The sequence below is a fragment of the Mus caroli genome, chromosome 7 (genome assembly GCF_900094665.2).
Source record: "Mus caroli chromosome 7, CAROLI_EIJ_v1.1, whole genome shotgun sequence".
Lineage (NCBI taxonomy): Eukaryota > Metazoa > Chordata > Mammalia > Rodentia > Muridae > Mus > Mus caroli.
Genome location: NC_034576.1, coordinates 44,728,385 through 44,752,805, shown reverse-complemented (window position 1 = coordinate 44,752,805; position 24,421 = coordinate 44,728,385). Strand labels below are relative to the sequence as shown.

Below are 24,421 nucleotides of genomic sequence, written 5' to 3'. Positions count from 1 at the left end.
TGTGCGTGTGTGTGTGCATGTGTGTGTATGTGCATGTGCGTGTGCATGTGTGTGTGTGTGCATGTGTGTGTGCATATGTGTGTGTGTGCATGTGCGTGTGTGTGTGCATGTGTGTGTATGTGCATGTGCGTGTGCATGTGTGTGTGTGCATGTGTGTATGTGTATGTGTGTGTGCATGTGTGTGTGTGTGCGTATGCGTGTGTGTGCATGTGCGTGTGTGTGTGTGTGCATGTGTGTGTGTGTGCGTGTGTGTGTGTGTGTGTGTGTGTGCGTATGTGTGTGTGTGTGCATGTGTGCACATGTGTAGATTAGGGGACAATTGTGGGTCTAGACTCAAAGTGACTTCATAACAGTTATGCCTGGTCCCCCAACAGTCTTAAACCTTATCACAATTTTGAGATTGCCTTGTGGTCTAAAGTGAATCCAATGCCTCAGATCTTGAAGGAGGAAGAAGACAGACAAGATGGTTGGAGAAAAGAGAGCAGATTCATTAGGCACTCAGGGAGTCATGGGGAAGATGCCTGTCCTCAAAGATCCCAGTATCTGTTGCCAAGAGGAACCCAGCTCACAAGATGAAGAGATCTTACATGCGATTGAGGAGACAAAGGGCTCCATTAGGTAGCGATGTTATTTCTTCCCCCCACTACCTGCCTCTTTGGCCACCCTTGTTCTCACCCATCCCAAATCATGCCCTACAGGACATTCTGTCAGAGACCAGAGTCAGCAGCAGGAGCCATACTTGTTTTTTCTTGTCCTTGAGATGCTGTGGGGGCTCACATCCCTACTTCTGCTGTGTTTGGGTAAGTAACACACATCGTGAGACCATCACCTGGGGCAGTGGAAAGGGAAGGCAAAGGAGTAATTGTTTGCTATGAGCTACAGCTAAGTTACAGTCCGTGTTGTTATTACAGAGGACCACAAGGGCACTGTAGCTATGTAACTTCCCCCAGGAGACTATTTCTATTCACTGTAGATAGAGAGGGCAAACACACGAGAGAAATAATTCACTCGAGTCCAGCTTGGAGACCCAATGGGTTTATTGGTATAACTTACAGGAAATGGGTGGTTTGGAGTTATCACCTTATCAACTGAGCCACATCCTCAGGCCCATTAAAAAAATACTATTTCTATTCATTCTGTATGAATATTTCATACATGTATACAATGTAGCTTGATCATATCCACCCAAGCCCCTGCTCCAGAGCACCTCCAGGTTGCCTGTGTATTTATTTTAAGCCATGGAGTCCAGTTCATGTTGTGCAGAGATCATAGGATGGGTGTTGTCCAGTGCAACATGGGCAGCCTACCTGCAACCACATCCCAAAGAAAAGTGACTCCTCCCACAGCTATCAGTAGCTCCTCCACTATTTGTGATGCTATGTTTAGCTGGCTTGATCTCGTGCAGGTAACTACACCTGCTATGAGCCCGTGACTGCAAGAGCCACACCATATCTAGAAGACAGCAGTCACAGCTCCATCTCTGTCCTCCGTTCTTTCTGCCCCTTCTCCCACAATGTTCCCTGAGCCTTGGGTTAGGGATGGAAGGTTGGTATAGAAGTCCCATCTCCAGCAGAACAAAAAGTTACTTCTTTCAAGACTTGTTATTTTTAATTATGTGTATGTATGTATGTGTCTCTGTGTGGGCATGTGCACATGTGATCTGGTGCCCACAGAGGCCAGAAGTGTCCAGTGTCCTGGAGCTGGAGTCACAGATGGTTGTGAGCTACTTGAAGGGGGTGCTAGGACTCAAACCCATACCTGTAAGGTATTTGCCTCTCATGCTTGAGGCCCCGGGTTTGATTCCCCAAACTGTGTAAAGCTGTGTGTAGTTGTGCATACCATCATCCCAGGACCTGGGAAGTGGGAGCAGAAACATCATACATTCTAATAATCCCAGCTATATAGTCAATTTGAGGCCAATCTAAGCTAGAGACTTTGTCCCAAAGAAAGACTTCAGTGAAACCATTGTCTTTATGGTGATGACCAGTTATATAAAAATCACATAGATTAAGATCAGCAAGGGAAGAGATGATGGGGGTAGTTGACAGAGAACTAAGTATGAGCACCCAGTTGGCCTCTCCTAGGGAAGTTGTCCGGACAGCACAGTTCTCTCAGCAGCAGTGCACGATGATACACAGAGTTCAGGCCCCCCACTCAGGGAGCCCACCAAGCCTTGAGTGCAAGGTTTTCACTGGGAGTCTGGCCATGCAGGTGTGACAGACCTTAGCATTCGACACTTCCAGAGATCAAAATGATACTTACTATTAATAATAGCAATGCTACAGGCTCTGCAGCAAGAAAGGTGAGATGAATTAACACACACACACACACACACACACACACACACACACACACACACACTCACACTCACTCAAAGAATTTCATTAGGAGAGTGACAGACATCACAGGTACCCTGATGGGCTCCTGAACAGAAATGTCCTTAAATTCCATAAGACTGAGAGGGACTCTTCTGTTCTTTCAGGCTGGGGAAGGGGCTAAGTTCCACAGCATACAGCCTAGCCTATGAGCCAGGAGTCACAAGACAGGCAGGCAGTGGGTCAAGGTAATATTATAATTCAGTCCAGGGGAGGAGGGCTCAAGAGAATAAGATGATTGCTCCATGCTTTATGGTTTGAGTTTGCTATCTGGAACCCACATGGCGAGAGGAGAGAGCTGACTTCTGTTAGTCGTCCTCTGACCTTCAGAAGCATGCACACATTCACGCACGCAGGAATGCACACACACACACACACACACACACACACACACACACACACACACACACACCACGAGTGCGCAAATAAATGGTTAGATGCAATGAAAAAGTAACATTTCAATTCAGAGTTGGCCGGGATACCAGAGAGGGCTGGGTTTGCAGCTGCAGAGGGCCACAGTGGTTGTGTATAGTTTCTGTTGCTGTGGTAAAACACTGACCAGAAAACAACTTGGGGAAGAAAGGGTTTATTTAAGCTTGCAACTATAGTCGACTGTCAAGGGAAGCTGAGGAAGGAACCTGGAGGCAGGGACTGAAGCAGAGACCACGGAGGAATGTTGCTTACTGGTTTGTTCCCCGTGGCTTGCTCAGTTTCTTAGGCCATCCAGGCCCACCTGCTTAGGGATGGCACGATGTCCACAGTGTGCTAGCCCACCCCCAATGTGAATCAGAAATCAAGAAAAGACCGCCACCCCCACAGACCTGCCCAGAGGCTGACTTGATGGAGGCAATCCCTCAATTGAGATTCCATCTTCCCACATATGTCTAGGTTTGTGTAGGGTTAACAAAACTGTAATGCATATCAACTGTCTGTCCAGAGGGAATTTCAGGTAACTGTGACTCTATTTGGGGGGGAGTGGCAGCTAGAGAGACTGTAAGTGAACAATACTACATATCCCAAGGTCTCTGCCATAAACCACATGACTCTTAGATTATCGGATGTGACCCAATGATGCCTCTTACTAAAGACTCTCTTACCAAGAAGGACTCTCTGGCCTTCTGAGGTGACTTTTCAGAGCTGGGCAAATGCAAAACCTGTCCTGAATGACTATAATATGACCCTTTGATTGACAGGCAGGATTCTGAAAACTTGAGGTAGGACCGTTTTCTATTTTAGATCTCTCCCCACAGGGTTACTTTCTCCAGTTTTGGTTGATGTCAAGAAGACAGCAATGGAAGATGGTCTATGCAGTATAGTCCCTTGTGTGATTGAATTTTACAAGGCACCTTTCAGAAATCCCATGACTGTGAGCTATAGGCTTAATGAAAATATCAGCTTCCGTGTTGGTACCAGCCATCCCAGTGCCCCCACGGGTGATCTCTCCACAGAGGAGGTGGAACACTGCATCCTGATGACCCACAGCATGCTCAGAAGAAAATACATGGCCAACTCACTCTATGTGGGTCTAGGAACTCAGAAAGGTACTGTCAGGAGGGCAGAGGTTGGACTCTCCATGTCACATGATATTCAGGCTCACACACTTAGTGGTTTAGGAAGTAGGAAATCTAGAGGGAGTGCTGGTGATCAGGTTATTTCATCAAGTACTAGACTTATAAAATCTTGGGTCACACACACACACACGCGCGCGCGCACACACACAAACGAAGTAAATGCTAAAACAAAACAAAAAACCCAGCTGGGGACTGGTTATATAGGTCAGTGGATAAAGGCATTTGCCAGCAAGCTCAAAGACCTGAGTTCCATCCCTGGGACCTACGTGATGGAAAGAAAGAACAGACTTCTGCAAGATGTCTTCTGACTTTCATGTGCACACCTGGCTACACATAAATTAACTAAAATAAAAATCTAAAACCCTTAGCTATTTAGTTTGTAATATCATATAATGCTTTAAGTACAGTTGGCATCTCTCTAAATAGAAATTTCAGAGACAGAAGCAGAAGTAGTGGCTTGTACTTGTAACCTCAGCACTTCGGAGCGTCAGTGATAGAAATGCCAGGAGTGTGAGGTTAGCCTGGGCTACAGAGTGAGTTCCATGCCTTAGAACAAGGCATGGTAACACCCACCTGTAATCTCAGCGTTCCTGTGGTAGGATGGAAAGCAGAGGCAGCAGGATCCTGGGAAGCTGAGACTCAGCCAGCCTGGGATTCACAGCAACCAACAAGAGACCATCTTGAGCAAGGCAGAAGGCAAGGACTAACCCTGTATGCAAGTCTGTAAGGCATTCTCTTCATTAATAACTGGAGCAGGATGGCTCAGCTCACTGTGGGTGGTATCACCCCAAGACGAGTGGTCCTAGGTTGTATAAAAATGCAGACTGAGAAAGCCAATGAGAAGAGTTCCTCTATGGTGTCTGCTTCAGTCCCTTCCTCCAGGTTCCTGCCTCAAGTTCCTGTCGCGATTTCCCTCAGTGATGGAGTGTGACATGGAAGTGTAAGGTGAAATAAACTCTCTCCTTTCCAAGTTGCTCTTGGTCATGTCTTTATCCCAGAAATAGAAAACAAACCAATAAGTGTGTGTACACATGTGCATCCCACTGTGTGTGTATGGAAGTCACAGCTTGTGAGCATCTGTTCTTTCTTCCACAATATGAGTCCTGGGGATCAACTCTGGTTGCTGGAGCTGGTGGCAACTGCCTTTATCTCCTCAGCCTTATTGCTAGTCCCAAATAATATAATTTAAATCATTTTTAAAACCCAGAGCTCAGGATCAAGCTTACATAAGCTCCTTCATCTTGTTCGTGTGCCTGGGGGTGAGAGGGGGTAGGCTTTCTGATAGCAGAAATTGGTGAGAAATCATGGGAACACGGCAATCCCAGGTTCTGTGGGACTGTTAGAAGAAGTTCGGGGGTTCCAATCAGAAATTCTGTGCAGTGACACGCCTGTAAAATACTAATCTAAACACAACCTTTTCCTCTCTCCTCCAGACCTGACCCAAAACCCAGAGCTTCACATCCCAGAAAGTAGTGTGGCTGGAGAGCCTGTGACTTTGAGCTGTACCATCCAAAACACCTGCCAAGAGCCCAACGCTCCTTTTCTCTCCTGGAAAGGACCCATCATGTCTTCCAACACAACCGTCTCCATTCACCCCTCTTCAGCACTGGCCATTGACCTGAAACCCGAGGACCAGGACACCACTCTCAGATGCCACTTAAAGCTATCCCTAGATAGCCTGTCCAGCAGTAAAGTGGTCAAGCTAGAACTGGTCTGTGAGTGCTGTGGGTACAACCAAGGCCTACAACCAAGTCTGGGAGAAATGTTGGGCCCCAGAGGAAGACTTTGGTCCTGAAGGAGAGTGGTCATATTTTGACCATGGGGGGCTGAGAGATGACAGCTAAGAGTAAAGTCTATGTTTGGTGTGGACTTCAAGCACCAAAAATGAAGGAGAACCCCTCTGGATCTCAAAGTCTCCAAATCGTTTGGGGAATCAAATAAGGCTAGGGGCTATATAGATGGCTTAAATGGCTGAGAGAGCTCAATATATGCACTTATTACTTTTCTGTTGCTGTGATAAAACACCATGATGAAGGAAACCTATGAAAGAAAGAGTGTTTATTGTGGTTCCAAAGAGAGGGATAGAGTCATCATGGCAGACCTAGGAACTACAGCATGATGCTGAGAGCTCACATCCTTCACCATAAGCAAGAAGGAGAGCACACAGGAAATGACCTAGGATTTTTAGCTCTCCAGTGACATACTTCCAACAAGGCCACACCTCCTAAACTTCCTCAAATAGCATGATCACCTGGGGACTGAGTGTTCAACTACATGAGCCTCTGCAGCACATTGTCATTCAAACTACCACACCCCTTGCAGAAGAACTGAGTTCAGTTCCAGCCCTCAGACCCATGTTGGGCACCTAAACCTGTAATTCTAAATCTCGGGGATCTAGTGCCCTCTTCTGGTCTTGGTGGGCACTGTACTCACGTGCACATACGCAGACACATACATGGACATAGTTATGAATAAAGTTGGGCTTTGGAGGAAATGAGGGAACGTGTGGATCTCTCTCTCTCTCTCTCTCTCTCTCTCTCTCTCTCTCTCTCTCTCTGAACTCTGCCCTCTCTTCCCCACAGCACCCACCAGGCTGCTCAACTACTCCTGTTTGCTGAAGAGGACACTCACATGTAGCTGTTCCTTCCATGGGATCCCCACACCTTCGGTGCAGTGGTGGGTGGGAGGAACCCCTGTGAGTGTGAACAGCATAGATGGCATCCTACACCTGACCACCACCACACTAGAACCCTGGACCAATAGCACCATTCACCTCATGTGGGAACCAGAAATCATTAGGAGACTTCGCTGTGAGGGGAAGAACCAATATGGAGTCCATGCTTCTAAAATCTTCTTGATACCAGGTGAATGGAGAGAGGCCTGGTGTGACTGGGGTGGAAGGCCAGCACTGGAGGGCCAGGATGAGCACAAACACGGAGCAGAAGGAAGGGTGTCAAAGTTTGAAGCCTCAGGGTGACTGTGTTCTCATTCCTTTCATTTCAGATAAAAACTCTGTTTCTAGTGTGTTCCTGAGAGGTCTAATCCAGGGCATTGTGTATGGGGCCATCGCGTCGGCTTTATTCCTCTTCTTCCTTGTTGTGCTGGTGTGAGTATCAGAGTTCAAATTCAACACCAGACCTTCCCTAAAGCTTGCCATATTGACTAATTTTTAAAACTACATTTGTTCTTTTGAATGTGTGTGCGTGTGCATGCATGTGAATGTGTGTGTGTGTGTGTGTGTGTGTGTGTGTGTGTGTGCAAATGCACGTGCCTTTCATAGCATGTCTTTAGAGATCAGAGGAGAACTTTGAGGAGTTGACTTTTTGCTTCTGCCATGTGCGTCAGTCTTGACTGAAGGCTCCTTTTCTCACAGAGCCTCTCACTGGTCTTCCATTGACTTATGATGCTTGTTTTCTTCATCGCATTTTCCTCCAGTTTAGTTTCTGTTGAGGTGGGCTCCTTGTTAAGTTCCAGCCATTCTTTATTTGCATCTAGGGTTATACATTTCCCTTTAAGCATAAATTTACCTGCATCCCACAGATATGATTATGAAGTATGTTATCACTTGACTGAAACATTTCCGATTTCCATGATGATTTTCAACCTATTAGACGTATCAATGCTTTCGAGTAAACTCCTCACATTCTCCTTCAGTACCGAAGGTTGCATGTAAGTCTTTGAACATGCTAGACAATTATCCCACCACTGAATCATGCCCAAACCCCTCATTGGGAGATTCTAGGCAGCATCTCTACCACTGAGCCACGCCCCCAGCCCCTCACTGGGGGATTCTAGGCAGGGGCTCTACCACTGAGCCACACCCCCAGCCCCTCACTGGGGGATTCTAGGCAGTTGCTCTACCACTGAGTCTCACCCTAGCCCTCTTTATACTTTCGTTTTAAGACAGAGCCTCAATACACTGGTCTTGGGCTGTCTCGCCTCCAAAATAGCTGGTATAATAATAGACCTGTACCACAGGACCAACTGATACTCTTTCTAGCTTAAATTAAATAGGATCATAAAATATATTGTACATAGTGCCAATTTATTTTCCTTGTAGCAAATGTTTTTGTTGGAACATTTCTACACGGGCTTAAGTGAAATGAGCAGTTCTTATTTGTTGAACTGCAGTTGTGATTCATGCTTCCTTTAAGTCAAATTCATTCACGACGGGGCTAGAAAGATGGCTCGGAGTAAAAGTGCTTCCCCTCCAACCCCAAGGCCCTGAATTTGATCCCCCCAGGGCTTACATGGTGGAAGAAAGAACCAACTCCTGCAAGTTGTTCTCTGGCCTCCACACCCATTAAGAAAGTGTAATTTTACGAAATTCATTGTGTTGCCAAGGTCTCCTTGACTCAGCAAACAAAAGCCAGCCCTAGGTTTATGCAGGGCATGGCTCCCTTACAGCCTCTTCCTGATCTCTGGCAATGCTTTCGAAACCATTTTCAGTCATTTTTAATAGAAGGATGGTTCTCAGACAGGAAATGAAAATTTGGACCTTACTCTCTCAATTCACACAGAAGCCAAAGGAGGCTTTTCATCTGGGAAAGGATAAGAGACTGAGGAACAGCTATAAAGATCTGGCTCCAGCTGTTGGGGTGAGGGGAGGTGTATGATATGACAGAACCCATGGTAACTATGAAGTCCCCACAAGCAGGTGACTATGTAATCTCTGCTATGTCCATTGAATAGAACACAAAAAAAATCTGAGAGTTCCTTGTAGATACATGTGCCAAAAATGTTAAAGAGAAGGAAGAAATATGTAAAATAAACTTGTACCCACACAAAGGGATGTGTGTGTGTGTGTGTGTGTGTGTGTGTGTGTGTGTGTGTGTACAGGGATATATAAATAGATTGATTACAGCGCTGCAAAAGAAGCAGAGAGAAGGCACTGCCATGGGGGTCAAAAGGGGCCAGGACTTTGTCTTGTGTTTAATGGAAAACCTCAGGGGGGTAGTGACTAAGAGTTTCCAGGGCTTAGAAGGTGATAGCCTAGAGACAAGGAGGCCAGTAAAGAGGCCGGGAAGGGTCCACATCAAGCTAGGTTTGATTTCCTTCGGACGAGTAGGCCGTTCACAGACCCAGCTCGTGGAGAGAGCCTGGTGTTCTGGCGGCAGCCCAGGGCTAGTTGGGGGAATGGCGGTGATGGAAGGGAGTCACGGTGTCCAGCACTGAAGTCGAGGTAGGGCTGAATGCAGCATTCACCACAAGGTTCATTGTCTTAGAATGAAGATTCTTCATTGGTGGGAAGAAAATCAAACCTGCAAGAACAAAGAAGCCCCGACCCCCGTGAAACCAGTTTTGGGAAGAGCCGACGCTGCTGAAGTCTGAAGCTGCAGGTGCTCTAGCCTTGGCTCCGGTAAGTACGCTCCGCTGGCGGTAGGGACTCAACCCAAGTCCTCTCGGCCTTCTTAGGCACAGCCACCAGAAGGCGCTCATTCCTTGGGAACAGCGATTGCAGCCCTATCCTTGCGCTCAGCTCTGCCCCAGCTTGAACAGAATGGAGGGGCAGAGTCTCAAGTGGACGTGGGTCTGGGTTTGTACATTCTTCTCACCGAGGCCCCATGGAACAGCAGAGCCCTGAAGCGACTACGGCAAGGACCCTGTGGAGCTTCAGGCCTAGCACTGTCCCACGGTGGAGACCTCTGAGAGTAAACCCCATTGTCAATGCTTTGTATGTCAGCTGAGGTTGCCGCAGTATGAGTGCCTTCAAACCACAGATATCCCCCCCACACACACACTTAATTCTGGAAGTTAGAGGCCACAATGGGGTGTCCGGATGGCTGTCTTTTCCTAGGGACTCTTTCCTTTACCTGGAGATGTCGGTCTCCTCTGGGTGCATTTGCCTCATCATCTCCCCCCTCCTTTCTTTCTTTTTGATCTTTTTGTTTTCTGTAGCCCTAGGTTGGGGATGCAGGGCCTTGCTCATTCTGATACATCCTGAGAGTGGAACACCTCAAAAGCTCCACCGCTGATCCTCGTCCCTCCCGCAACCCCTCACTTGGATTCCTGGCACAGGGTTCTTGGACTGAGCACCAGCTAGGCCCCAGCTCCTCAAAAGAGCACTCTACCACATTGCTATTTTCCCAAACCTCCTTTACGGTTTTTTGCTTGTTTGTTTGTTTGTTTTTTGTTATTTTGAGACAGGGTCTCACTAAGTCAACCGAGGTAACCTTGAACTCGGAGATCCTCCTGCTTCAACCTCCTAGTTGGTAGGAAGATAGTTGTTCCTTCCCATTTCAACCCTAATTTCTTGTCACAGTCCATGTTAGAAGCTAATCCACCCACATGAACTCGATTACCTCAGTAAAGTCTTGTCTCCAAATATAAGTGTATTCTAAGGTGGTAAGGGCTTGGATTTCAGCAAAGCGATTAGGATGAAGGAGTTGGTAGAGTGCTTGCCTAGCAGGCAGGAAACCCTGGCTGGTTTGATCCCCAGCATCCTATAAATGGGGTGGGGTGTGGTTCGCACCACATTCATTCCAGCACCGAGAAGACAGAGGCAGAAGGATCAGGATTTCAAGCTATGTGATGAGTTGGAGGTCAGCTTAGACTACGTTAGGCCCTGTCTCAATCAATCAATCAATCAATCAATCAATATCAATGACAAAAAAAAAGACATTTTCATGAGCAACACCTTCTACCTATGGCTGAAGATTAAAGAAGGCTGTCTCGATCAATCAACAATACATCAATCATCAATCAATCAATCAATCAATCAATGTCAATGACAAAAAAGAGACATTTTTATGAGCAATACCTTTTACCTATAGCTGAGAGTTAAAGAAGCCAGCCCAGCCCCTTGAGTGGGATACTCAGAACAGGAAGTGCCCTTTCCAGCACCAAGGAAAGTCAGACTCTGTCTCTTCTACAGCCCAGGGCCTTGGAGAGAGAAAAAAGAGTCCACATGGGAACTTCGGGGGATCATGGTACACTCCAGACTTCTCTAGCCTGACAGACCTGCAGAGGAGCAAGACACCATCTCCACCTCAGACTCCAGAGACAGAGACCTACAGCCCAGCTCTCCCTGTGGCTGGGCAAACCCACCCCTCTCCAGGCCTTCCCCTTCTCCCCCACCCCTTCCTCTGTTTCCTCTCCCCGTCCTCTTCCATTTTTCCTTTTCTCTCCCTGTCTCCTCCTTTGCTTTCCCTCCTCTTCTCTTCCTCTTCCTCCTCTCCCCCTCCCTCCCCTCTTTTCCCTCCCTGTCTTTCTCTCTCCTCTTCCCACATTCATCCTCCTATTCTTTTTCTCTCTGTCTTTCTCTTCTTCCTCCTCCCTCTCCTTCTCTTCCTCTTGTTCTTCTTCCCCTTCCCCTCTTTCATCCTCTTCCTCCCCTCCTCCTCTCCTTGTCCTAGCCTCCACGTAGTCTCTTCCAGGGTGGGTGGCCTGGTCCTTGACTATGGCTCAAGGGCAGGTATCAGGGGAAGCAGAGCCTTGGCTTCACCCAAAAGTCATGCAGGAAAGTCTTGACCAGAAGTTCAAGTATGGGAGCTCGGGGGGGGGGGGGGGTGGGGGGGGGTGGGGCATGCTCTGGAGAGAGCAGTTGTGGGGCAGGCAGAGACAAGAAAGAACCTTCTCTGTATGCAGTGAGACTTTCTAAAAAAATACAACAGCCCCGAATACAAAAGCGCACTGCTGGCTACCATCATCCTGCTGTGGCTGGACCACCGTCTCTTTACTCTCTCTTTGTATCTATCTCATGCTCTTGGCCCACACCTTCCCATCCCATCCCATCACAACCATGCTTTATTTACGTTACTTTGGTTGTTTCGTAGGTTCCGTGCATTTTTTGAGGTGTGTATGGGCCTCTTTTCAGCCACCCCTCTTCTCTTTGAGTTAGGGTTTCACATGGCCCAGGCTGTCCTCTAACTTGATATGTAGCTAAGGATGACCTTGAACTCTTGATTTTCCTGCTTTCCCATGCCTCAGGCAGGGGTTGCAAGTATGCATCTCTATGCCTGGTTTACGTGGTGCTGGGATGGATGCCAGGCAAGCACTGTGCTGACTTAGCCACATGCCCGGCCTTCTTTTGCCATTTCTCACTCGTCCCTCCCGTCCTTCTCTTTCCCATTTATCAAACATTTTCCTGTGTACCCAGGTGCCACTCTGCATAGAGTTCTGTGGGAACACATGGTCAGAATGGACTGGTGACCATGCAGACCAAGGCACAGATTTATTCAGCAGGGGTATAGAAAGCCAGATATCCCATAGAGGAGGATGCTTCTGTCCCCATCTGGGCTTGGTCACCTCGGACTGCCCTTTCTTTTCTTTTCTTTTCTTTTCTTTTCTTTTCTTTTCTTTTCTTTGCTTTGCTTTGCTTTGCTTTGCTTTGCTTTGCTTTGCTTTGCTTTGCTTTNTTTCTTTTCTTTTCTTTTCTTTTCTTTTCTTTTCTTTGCTTTGCTTTGCTTTGCTTTGCTTTGCTTTGCTTTGCTTTGCTTTGCTTTGCTTTTTTCTCTTCTCTCTCTCTCTCTCTCTCCCTCCCTCCCTCCCTCCCTCTCTCTCTCTCCCTCCCTCTCTCTCTCTCTCTCTCTCTTTCTTTCTTTCTTTCTTTCTTTCTTTCTTTCTTTCTTCAGATCAAAGGATGACTAAGCCCCAAGGGAATGGTTATAATTTAGTCAGCAGCAGGTGGTTGGCTCTGGAGAGATGGCAGAATGTACCAAAAAGAGAGGGTCAGGCAGATAGCTGTGTGACATCTCTCATTCCTACAGATGAAGGGAGCAACTGAGACTTCAGTCTGAGACCTAATCAATTCTGCAACCCCCGGGGACGTGATAGGTTCAACACATCCACCTTACAGAGCAGGAAACGGAGGCAGTTGTGGGTTAAGAAGTCTCTGGGAAGAGGGGCAAGGAAGACATGCCATGTCCCTCCTTGTAGAGTCCCTCCAGGGTCCTTCTGCCACTCACTGCAAAGTAGCACTGTGTAGAGACTGTGTTCTGTTTGCGCAATGCAGTCAATAAAGGGTGATGTCTGAGGCACATTTCAATTGCTGTTACAAAACACCATGACCAAGGCAACTTATAGAAGGAAGAGTTTATTGGGGGCTTACAGTTCCGGAGGCTTAGAGTCCATGACCATTATAGGGGGAGCATAGTAGGCAGACAGGCATGGCACTGGAGCAGTAGGGGGCTCACATCTCATTCACAAGCACAGGGTAAAGACAGAGAACATACACATGCTAAGTGGGAACTCCTCCTCGAGTGACACACCTCCTCCCAACATGGCCACACCTACCAACCCTTCCCAAATAGGGAAGGCCAAGCATTCAAATACAGGACAAGAAGGAGCCATTCTCTCTCAACCCACCCAGAGGTGGCTTCACAGAGTCAAGAGACAAAATCCAAACACTATGACATCTTGAGCTTCCCTAAATCCAAAAATATGAAACCCAAAATGCATCAGAACCTGAAACACTTTGAGAAGGGATCTGATCTAGTCCAGGCTAGCCTTGAACTTGATGTGTAGCCAAGGATGACCCGAACTCCTGATCTCCCTGCCTCCACCTCTCCAGCGCTGGGATTACAGGTGGGCAACACCACACCAAAATGAATAAAATATTATTAAAAATTTAACGCTTCAGAATTTAGAGTGATTTGAATTTCAGTTCTCCAGATTAGGATGTTCAACCGAAATCAAACCCTTGCTTCTTAAGTTGCTCGTGCCAGAAATGTTGTCACCACAATGAGAAAAGTATTTAACAAACATCAAACCTGCAATACTTCAAGGAACAGGAAACGATCCGCTGTAGTGCCCAGTGGGGCAGAGTGGGTAGAACTGACCTGTGTGCTATGTACCTGTCCTGCTCTGTCTATTCTGTCACACACTGGCGGTCACTGCCCTTTGCCAGTTTTCCACTTGCCTACGTTAAGGACTCATTAAGGCTGGGGCTACAGGTCAACAGTAGATTGCCAGCCTAGAATACCCAAGTGAAGAGCTAGGGGTGTGGCTTAGTGAGAGTCCCTGCCTAGAACCCCCACAGTGAGAGCCTGTGTGTGACTCAGAAGTAGCACATCTGCCTAGGCTCCCCTCCAGAGAGAGGGCGTGCTCAGAGGTAAAGCATTTGCCTAGAGTTCCGCATTGAAGGGGTAGGGGCTGGCTAAGGGGTATATGTCGCCTGGCAAGCCCAAGCAAGGTCTTGGGTTCAATTTAGGGATTCAATGAATTCTCCTACAACTTATGCGAGCTGACTTGAGCCCAAAGAGTGAGGACCTCCCCCATCACAAACATGAAAAGGGAACTATTTCCTCACTGTTTATCTGAGCTAACTTAGCTCTTCCAAAAGAAATTAAGTAAATTTATTTGTTTGTATGGGAGTTGGATCTCTGGGTCTGAGGGAAGAAACTGAGATTGGACCCTGACTAAGGGAGGAGGCTGGTTCCTGGACTCCCAGGGTCTGACGGAGGAGGCTAGGGTCTGTGCATCTGGGTCTGAGGAAGAAGGCTGGGGCTCTTGCACCTGGGTCTGAGAGAGGAAGATTGGGTCTAGACTCCTATGACTAAGGGAGGAGGCTCTGGGGTCTGTGCACCTTGGGTCTGAGGATGGAGGGACAGAGCCAGAGTCTGCAGGAGGGTTGGGCTCCTTCAGCAGAAGGCAGCTGGATGAAGTGCATCTCAGGCCGGGATTCTGGAGACGGGGAGGACGCCGGTTGCCCGGGGGAGGGCGGAGGAGGGGCAGGGCCACAGTAACAAAGGCCTCTCCCTCCAACGAGCAACCCCCCCGGCCCCGCCTCCGCGGCCCCCCTCCTGCCCTGATTGGCCGTTCTCCCTGCCCGTCAGCACCACCCCCCTCCCTGGGTCTGCAGCAGCTCCGGCCACCTCGTCGCGCCCCCCCAGCCCCCTCCCCCCGCCCCCGCCGCCCCCCGGGCCGGTGCAGCCGCAGGCGGGGTTCCCCTCCCCCTCCCCCTCTCCCCCAGGCTCGCGCGCCCCGACCGCCCCCTCCCCTCCCCCTCCGCGCCGCCGCGATGCCCCCCCCTGCGCCCGGGGCCCGGCTCCGGCTCCTCGCCGCCGCCGCCCTGGCCGGCCTGGCCGTCATCAGCCGAGGTACCGCAGCGCCGGGGGCGGGGGGCTCGGCGGGGAACCCTGAGGTCCTGGGAAGGGGTACAGGACCGGGGTGGGGGCAAACAGGGAGTTCCCCCCGGGGGGATGCGGAGGTCTGGATCCAGAGACCTGGGCAGCAGTCCTTGGCTGGGCAGGGGGTCCTTGGGTGCATGGATGCGCGCTGGGCACAGGGATGCACGTCCTCGTCTGGTCAGCTGCTCCATCACTAGCAAGGGGGTCTCAGACACCTGCTGCCGGCCTGGGGCGGCAAGAATGTACCGCTCTAGGTCAGGGAGAGGCTCAGATGTTGGGATGACAGTCCTCACCTGGGCAGTGTCTCCAAACTGAGTTGGGGTACCAGGCCTGGAATGATGCCCTGTGTTGTGGAGGGGGATCTTGTCTTAGCGTTTTTGGAGAGGGTTCCCTGCGCAATCCTTGCCTGGGGACTGGGCTCTGCGTCTTTAGGTGAAGGTAGAGGAGGGAATGTGTTCCCAGGGTTAGCAAGCAATGAGGACAGATTGTCCACAGACTGAAATCCCCAGTCCCAGGAATATCAGGAAAGGGGTTGAAACTCCCTATGCGGGTTTTCCTCTCAGCATCTGGGGTGTTTGCAGTTAACTGGGAGATGGTCCTGGAAAGCCAGAAAGTTGAGGTGCCAGACTAAGAATTCTGATCTTAAAAGTCTTTGATTGAATGAATATTTGGGGTGGGGTTTGGGCTGGAGAAGGCAGGACAGGAAGGGTTAATGCAGGATCCCAAGGTTACTAGTCTTAGCCAGTTCCGTGGGCCTGGAGACCCTCTGTAACAGCAGGAGTGAGTCCTGCCCTGAGGATGCTTCAGGACTGTGCCTCCCCTGCAGGGCTTGTCAGGGAGCGTAGAGTCAAGGAAATGGCACAGGAGGAAGAGGGATGGGCAGAAAGCTGAGCTGTGGGTACCTAGGAAGCCAGGAAAGTGTTAATCTGGTGTTTCCACATCACTTCCTCCAGGCCTTGTCCAATCAAGCATTCCAGAATCAGGGTCATGCTATGCCATCAGGGACAGTAGTCCCCAACATTGTGACCCCAGCAGCCCCAAGGGAAGCAGCTATCTGGTCCTCCAATCAAGTCACCCACCAGCCACACAAACATCACAGCTTCACAGCCAAGCCACACCTGCAGACTAGAGAGTCACATAGTGAACCCAGTCCACGCAGGCCACCCACACACAGATCCAATGGGGGAGGGCATGGATTCTGCCAGGAGTGGAATGGGCTGGAAAGTCCACCCCTTACCACAGTAGGAGGCTGAGCCCTGCCTGACCTGGCGCCTTTCTCTCCTGTTACTGTAGGCTGCTTCTGGGGGCCCTATCTCCAGTCTCTGCTATTGGATGGTGACATTCCCTGTCTCCCCGGGCTGTTTTCCTATCCCTGCTGCTTTCTTCACAGTAGCACATCTGCGTCTCTAACTGAGCTCCCCTCCCCTCCCCCATGTTTGAGTCCCTCCACCTCCCTTACTCCCTCTCTTATATACTGTACCCTCGTTCACTGTGGTGTCTGTTTCTTCCTTCCCCTTACTGTACGTCCTTGACCCCTGACTGCTACCCAGCTCTCTTCTTAAGGTACTGACTGTCCCATCTGCTAACCTGACTCTCTAACCATTTGCAAACCATTACTATGTACATGCCTCCGGGTGAGGGGCTTTTTTTGTCAAAGCCATATGACCTCGGTCAGGTCTCTGGCCTTGGGTACCCCGTCTGAAAACTGAGCGAGAGAAGATGAGACCCAGTGGGGTGAACTGAGATATATCTACCTGTTAGGTAGGTGCCCCATTTGTATCCCACTGTTACTTTGGAGAGGAAAGACACCCCATTTTTGTAAAGTATGCATCCATGTTTCTCACGAGGAGCATGTATGAGCCAAATCCCAGACCCCAGCTTGCTCGTATATAGTCATGTATTTTTCTAGTCAGAGTCTCACTATGTAGTCCAAGCTGGCCTGGAAATTTAGGGTGATCTTTGTGTCTCAGCCTCCCAAATGTTGACTACAGGCATATGCCTGGACCATTCAATCAATCTCTCTCTCTCTCTCTCTCTCTCTCTCTCTCTCTCTCTCTCTCTGTGTGTGTGTGTGTGTGTGCATACTCATGCTAAGGTCTCAGTATGTAGCCATAGTTGTAGACCATGCTGGCAGCCTTGAACTGTAGGCAATCCTCCCGCCTTTTCTTCCTAGATCCTGGCTACCATGCCCAGTTCTAACACATACCTGAGAGAAGCTAATGGATCAGGGGCCGGGCAGCAGAGGAGCACACTCCTTTAGCACTCTCTTCCTTTCACAAAGTCATTCCACACAACTTTCAATGCAAAGCAAAGAAGGCCTGGTTGGTTCTTGCTAGTGTTTTCATCCTAAAGTAGAAATCAGGACAGCCCATTTCTCTGTTGTCGGCTTATTTACACTTAGCAAATCCTCCCTGGCTGTGTAACTATGAACCTACAATTAACCCCTCCATTTCCCACCCTGCCTAAATCTTTTATGCCAACACCACCCACACATTTACATACTCACCCACAAAATGAAACTATGCTGACTGGAGATGTGGCTCAGTTAGTTGGTAGGATGCTTGCACACCTGTATTCCCTGCACTTGGGAGGCAGAGGCACAGAGGTTCAAGGGAGGAAGACCAGAGGTTCAAGATCAGCCTCTGCTACATAGCCAACCTAGGCTATTTGACCAACCTAGTGTCTCAGAACTAACTGCATAAAAAAAAAAAAATCAGCAGAGTGTGTGTGTTGGTAGGGAGATGCCTCTTGCTCGTGGGGCAGCTGGAGGGGAGAAGGCAGTGCACACAGCAGCCAGGGATGAACCCAGTGCCACCCAACTCAGTGTCCTTGTACCAGGCTCTGACTCTTGATCCTCCCCCCTTGTTTCGTTTTTTAAAAAATATTATATTTTTATATTTCATTTGCATAACTGTGTGTTGGAGGTCAGAGAACAGCTTGTGGGAGTTCTCTTTCCACTTTGTAGGTCCAGAGTATTGAACTCAGGTCATCAGCCTTGGCAGCCCAAGCTGGTCTGGAACACTGGGCAGTCAGGTAGTTTTCCTGTTTTGTGGATAGCCCAGGATGGCCTCAAGCTCGGAGCAGTTGTCATGTCTTACTGTCCTCGGCACCAGGATTACAATCGTGTACCTCCACGCCTGCTTCATTGGCTTAGCAAATATTTCCTATACTGTCATTCTGAGCTCCTGAGAAATGTGATGTGTGGTTAGGGACAGGGAGCAAGCCAGAGCAAGCACTGTCTCACAGAGTCTCTAGTGAAAAGAAGACACGGCAAGAATCAGATGGGGGAAAAAAATCTAGCAAACAAGTAGATAGTTCATCTCAGAGAGTATCACATAATGGGAAGAAGCTAGAGGTGCCCTCAAGAATGTGTTGTCCATTGGGGGGGGGCATCCAGAAAGCTACCCTTGAAGGTGAGAAGAGGGTTGAGGCCTGAGGAAGAAAAGAAGCCAGCCTTGAATAGATTCCCCAGGAAATGTGCAGTAAAGCATGTCTTGATGTTTGGGGACCCAGGCATCACCTGGGTGGAAGCCCCCAGGTTTCTGAGTTTAGCAGAGAGGTGGGCTCTTGGGTGCCTGTTGTGTCAGAGATTACCCCCTCTGCATTCCTTCCCTGGGCAGCCTACAGGAACTCCCACAAAGTCTCCAGACCCAGGGTTCCTCACTAGCAATGACTTCAAGGACTGTAGAATCATTCTCTGCCCAGTCCCCACCCAAGGGTCCCAGCTTGGCCTGAGGTTCATCCAGATTCCCAAAGAGTCTTACCACTAATTTCTGGGCACAGAGCTTTTCAGAAATCTCTTCTTCCTCTGGCTGTAGCCTCTATTTTATTGATTTATTCTGCTAGTCTAGACTGGAAATCTCACAAGAGCAAAGAACTGACCTCACAGGATGTCTCCCAGACCTTCAGCTCTCTTTCCTGCTTGCTTGCTTGCTTGCTTGGATTGATTGATTGATTGATTGATTGATTGATTGATTGATTGATTTTTGAGACCTAGTTGAACTTTATGGTTCAAACTTGCCTGGAACTCACTCTGTAGCCCAGGCTAGCTTGGAACTCTGTAGTTAAGATGACCTTAAATTTGGGGCAATCCTCCTACCTCACTTTCCAAGTGCTGGTATTACAGATATGAGTCACCAAGCCTGATGTTCACAGCAGCTCTCTAATCTACCCTATGTCCAGTAGAAGAGTGAGACTAATCATCATTTTTAGTTGCCAGTGGAGAAACTGAGTCCCAGAGTGATGGAGGTACGTTTGTACCTGAGGGACGGGGGGGACCCTTAATCCTGAGGCTTCACCCTTTCTCCTGGGACAAGCTTGGGGCAGGGTTGTTAGAACACATATTGACAGGGTGTCTTGCAGGAGTGGCAGACTTCAGAAATATCTGCCAACTAGACAGCCCTTCCGCTGCCCCAGTCAGGGAGGCTGACACCAGGTCAGAGAAGGCAGTTTGCAATTCTTTAAAGAAGAAAAGGAAAGGAAAGAATGTGCTTCTAGGTGTGCCAGGGCTATTTTATATGTCAGATGCAGATGCCAGACCATTTGCTTGTCTCATCTGAAGGCACCACTCAGAAAAACTTGCATTGAATTCTTATTCTTCATTTTCTTCAGATGGGGAAACTGAGGCTCAGTCCATGTGGGGGGGGGTGTAGTCAAGACATGGCAGGGTAGACACTGGGCTTCCTAGCCCAGGCTTCTCTGAAATCTGTTACAAGTGTTCAGAATCCTCTCCTTCCTCTCCACAGGCCCCTCCATGATCTGAGCAAGGCACAGTCCTGGGTCACACAGACAAAAAACAAAAACAAAAACAAAAACAAAACAAAACAAAACAAAAAAACATGTGGGAGTGAACCATGTGGCCAAGTGGGTAAGAGCATTTGCTGTTCTTGCAGAAGTCCTGGGTTTGGCTTTCAGGATCCATATGGCGTCTCTCAGCTCACACCAACTCCACTTCTAGGAGATCCAACACCCTACTCTGGTCTCTCTGGATGCTTCTGCATGCACATGGTGCACATAAATCTACACAGGCACACATATGTACACATAAAGTACAAATACTTGAATCTTGATTTTTTTAATTGCTTCACCCAGAAATTCCAGGTCAGATGAGGGAGATACTATAGACATTTAAACTGGCCACCTAGAACTCATGCTCATGGAGGGGCTCCCTGAGCAGTCACAGAGTTCTTCCTAAATGGGGTATTTATGTTAGGGTTTTGAGGAATGAGAAGGCGTTCAAGAGTTGAAGAGTCACAGGTATACATTCATATTTATTCAGACAACGGTTATTTCCAAGACAACTCCAGTGGGAACTGGGAGACACTAGGGATATAGGTCTGAGTCATGGTGAGGCTCTGCCCCTAAAACATGTCTAATCTGTCAGGGAGATGGGTGTCATGTGTGAATTTTGGTTTTGATTGTTGTTGTTGTTTTGTTTTATTTTGTTTGGATTTTGCTTTTGTCTTGATACATAGATGCAGGTCTGAGGTATCCATATTCACAGTCAAGGAGCTAAAGACCCATTGAGAGCCAGGCTCAGTCATCACATGTCTCCTAGGATTGTCCACAAGACCACTTTGATTCAAGGTTACGTAACCTGAGCACAGAGGCCAGAGTTCACCTGAGCCACTGGAGAAGAAGGGATTTGAGGGTTCAGCAGACTAAGGAGCAGAGAGAGGCATATATGGGCTACAAGACAGGGTACTGGAGGCAGGAGGGTGACACTGAGATACTGAGACTTGACAGTTGGTCCCAGGAGCCACTGGAGACTTCTGAAGTGGCCGTGGCAGTGCTGGAAAGGTTCCTATGACAAGGGTGACTCGTGCTGGTCCCTCTGCCTGGAGGAGCATGGCTGAGCTCCTTCCTGTGACTGGGGCCCCCACTGTTTATCCCGGGGGCCCTCGTTCTCACACTCACCCTGTGCGAGTGGGACTAGACATGTCCGCTCCAAAGGTCGGCACCTTGGACAGCTCACTGGTCCCCATCTGTCTTCTCTTCAGAGCAATGGGGACGTCCAGCAATATCTGTGAGTGTCCTGCATTGTCATGACTGTGGGATGGGGGAGCTAAGTACCCTGCAGTCCCCAGGAAACTCCAGGGAAACTCAGTGGGCTGAGGTTGAGGGTCTTTTCTATGACACTACAAGAGCTTAGCATGCTGTGGGGTGTGTCTAGGTTAACCAGCCTAGGAAGAAATCTTGGTACCACACACAGCTGTGTTCCTGAACTAAATATCACATTCCCTCACTTCCTTTAGCCTGGGTGTGCATTTGATCTGTGACTTTCAGTCTTGTGTGTGTGTGTGTGTGTGTGTGTGTGTGTGTGTGCAAGCACAACCTGACCAGAGGTGACCTCGTGATATACTCACCAGATTCTTAGACAGTGCAGCCCCTGTGTGTCGGAGGGGATGTGACAATGTGGTTGTCTGTTCCCTTGGACAGATGGTGCAGTGGGACCCCAGAGCCTTCTAAACTGGGTATAGTGGTTGTGTGCTCAGGCAGGTACCTGCAATTCTGGGTGAGTGGACTTTACAGCTGTGTATGGGGAGCAAGGCTATTGTCAGTGGAACCATAAAGGGAAACTGGGGTGACTCTGCACCAATGCTGTTTGGCCTTTGGTGTCTGCCTGTGGCTGAGTATGACTGTCTGCTCCTAGGAGACCACTGACTTCTACAACTGGCCTTCTTCTGTGTCGGGACTAGGAGTCCGTCTGACGTGGGCTGTAGTCACATGCATGACAGGGAAGCTGGCTTAGCCTTGTCTTTGTGTTCTTTCTGGGCCCTGGTGGAGTGAGTATGTGTGCACACATCCCATTGTTACCTGCGAGTGTGTGACACAGTCCAAACTTCTCTCAGAGCAGCAATGTCTGTGGCCTGAATGACCCCAGGCCTAGCCAGTCTGCTACATTTGTTCTGTCCTAGCTCCATCCTGAGGGGCTGTTGATTGAGAGGCCCCCAGGGAGTCGTTGGGACACCACGGGCAATTAATTCATTAGATTAATTAGCTCCTTTTCCTAGACTGGGGGCAGGGCAGCCCACTCAGGGCCCTCCTGCTCCAATCATCCAAGGTCATCCAGCCAGACCTAGTCTCAGCACAGTCTCCTCCTCCTCCACTTACCCAGCCCCCACTTCCTGGCTCTTGTCCAGCCTGCTGGCCCTGATCCACAGAGACTTGAGTGGTGGTGTGATTGGGCCTCACTGGTATACATCATGCCAAGTGGGCCTGGGCATGTACTGTGAGCAGTGGCATGCCACGTGTGTCTGGCGTGTGTGTGTGTGTGTGTGTGTGTGTGTGTGTGTAGGTTTGTGTTCTACTGCACAAGGTGCCTAAAGGTGTGCATACAAGCCCATCTGTGGATAGCTCTGTGTGTGTGTGTGTCTGCATATGTATGTCTGAGTTAACGTGTGTTTATGTGCCTTTGTGTGCATGCATGTACACCTGTTCATGTGTATACATGTATATTTGTTGCAAATACATTTGTGTGCATGTGAATGCACACATGTGAGCCTCTGTGCATGCATGTGTGTATGTATATGAGTCCTAAACATTTGTATGTATTTGCATGGTACTTGTGTGTGTATGTGTGTGCATACATATGTGTTGTATCTATGCACTGTGTGGCTTTTCCTGAGGAGATGTGTAGCCATTGAGGCTGGTGAGACGGCTAACAGTGAAGGCAGTCGCTGCAGAAGACTTGAGTTCAGTGCTCAGCACCCACATCAGACAGCTTACAATTGACTTGTAATTCCAGCTACAGGTATTTGACAGACTCTCCAAGGGCACACACACACACACACACACACACACACACACACACACACACAGCAGCAGCAGCAGCAACAACAACAGGAAATGTCTACCCACCCAGACAAGGCACAAGCAACACATCAAACACATGATTCTGAAATGCAAGTCTAGCTTGGCGGACCAATGAGTTCAAATGGGGTTACTCAGAAGAGTGTGGGCGCTAGTGACTCACAGCAGCATGGGAGAGAGTGACTCACAAGAATGTGGGCAATATGCAGACAGCAACACTATCAAAGAAGACTCACCCCTCCATACCTCCTAGGGAAGTTAATGAGGCTCCTCCTGAGGGGGCTTCTATGCACTGCTGCATGAACTGGCACGACCCAGTCTTGTGCTGCCACCAATGCTTTGAGAGGGAGCACCATTTCCACAGGGGAATATTAGTCCAATTCTGCAAACACCTCATGTGGTGCTTTGATATCAAGACAGCAATCATGTCATGCCCAGAGGACAGTGTTGCATATTATGTAACTCAGAGTCGGTGCACACTAATGTGTCTCTCAACACTTTACTTTGCATGATGTGTGTATGGTCTTCCTACTCATGGAGCCGTGTGCTTAGATGTGTGTGCATGTCTGTGTCACTGCAGTTGGTATGTGCATGCCTGTGTCTGGGTGTGCAGGTGTCTGAGTGGATGTCTGTGTACACTTGTCTGTGTGGATGGGCTGTGATTGGGTGTCATCTCTGGAAGTGCATTGCTCCATAAGCGTTCCATTCTGTTTATGAGTTGGAGCAGACCTGGAGGAAGGGGCATGGCATACAGGTTTAGTCCGAGTATGTCTGATGTGATACACTCTTGTGTCAGTGAAGGCAGATGCCCGTGTCGCCAGGGCCATGTGCATGTGTGCGTGTCCACAAATAGAACTACAGCTGGCCCCGCCCCAGTTGCCAAGGCTGAGCAAACCCCTCCCTTCTGCAGGGTTGCTGTCCCAGAGCCTGGAGTTCAGCTCACCTGCGGACAACTATACAGTGTGTGAAGGTGACAACGCCACCCTCAGGTACATCCCAGTTCAGGGGCTCAGGTAGCATGGGGCTTCACAAGGCTACTCCCCTTCCCCCAACTTACTCTGCCTGTGAAAGTCCCAGTGACATCATTTGCATCTGGAGCCAGCTTGGGGGGAGGGGTGTGGACACTAAGCAGAGCTCCACCCATAGACCTTTCTGTTCTTATAAAAGTGAAGAGACAGTGAGGATTCAAAGTCTTGTACACCACAGGGATGCTAGAGGGTTGTCAGTCTCTGCGGCCCTGTCTCCTCAGCTAGAATCTCTCCCCCAGCAGGGTTATTGTTCCTTATTCATTCTCTTTTTCCTCTCTCTTTCCTCTTCTCTCCCTCCCTCTCTCTCTCCACTCTCTCCTCCTTCTCTCCCCTCTTTCCTCTCTCCTCTCTCTTCTTTCTCTCTCCTCTCTCTCCCCTCTCTCCTCTCTTTTCTCCTCTTCTCTCTCTCCTCTCCTTCTCCTCTTCCTCCTCCTCCTTCTTCCTCTTTCTCTCTCTCCCTCTCTCTCTCCTCTCTCCCCTCTCTCTCCTCTCTCTTCTCCTCTTCTCTCTCTCCTCTCCTTCTCTTCTTCTTCCTCCTCCTTCTTCCTCTCTCCCCTCCCCCCCTC

At 49.1% G+C, this 24,421-nt stretch overlaps 2 protein-coding genes across 4 annotated transcripts in view; both read left to right on the top strand.

Moving 5' to 3' along the window:
• The window catches only part of LOC110298706 (sialic acid-binding Ig-like lectin 10), a 12,497-nt gene extending 1,488 nt beyond the window's left edge, over nt 1-11,009 (top strand). For 2 of the 3 annotated variants that reach the window (XM_021168108.1, XM_021168109.1), the window contains exons 2-8: nt 699-800; nt 3,626-3,916; nt 5,380-5,661; nt 6,529-6,810; nt 6,950-7,052; nt 9,172-9,305; nt 10,821-11,009. In XM_021168108.1, coding sequence (XP_021023767.1) covers nt 761-800; nt 3,626-3,916; nt 5,380-5,661; nt 6,529-6,810; nt 6,950-7,052; nt 9,172-9,277 — 1,104 coding nt within the window. In that variant the 5' untranslated portion in view covers nt 699-760 and the 3' untranslated portion in view covers nt 9,278-9,305; nt 10,821-11,009. Of the gene's footprint in view, nt 1-435; nt 619-698; nt 801-3,625; nt 3,917-5,379; nt 5,662-6,528; nt 6,811-6,949; nt 7,053-9,171; nt 9,306-10,820 lie in introns of all 3 variants that reach the window. The other variant, XM_021168107.1, reaches the window with a different exon arrangement.
• A 3,897-nt stretch (nt 11,010-14,906) lies between these two features.
• The window catches only part of Iglon5 (IgLON family member 5), a 17,008-nt gene continuing 7,493 nt past the window's right edge, over nt 14,907-24,421 (top strand). Inside the window, exons 1-2 of the mRNA XM_021168690.1 lie at nt 14,907-14,985; nt 23,738-23,816. Of these exons, the coding sequence (XP_021024349.1) occupies nt 14,907-14,985; nt 23,738-23,816 (158 nt within the window). The remainder of the gene's footprint in view (nt 14,986-23,737; nt 23,817-24,421) is intronic.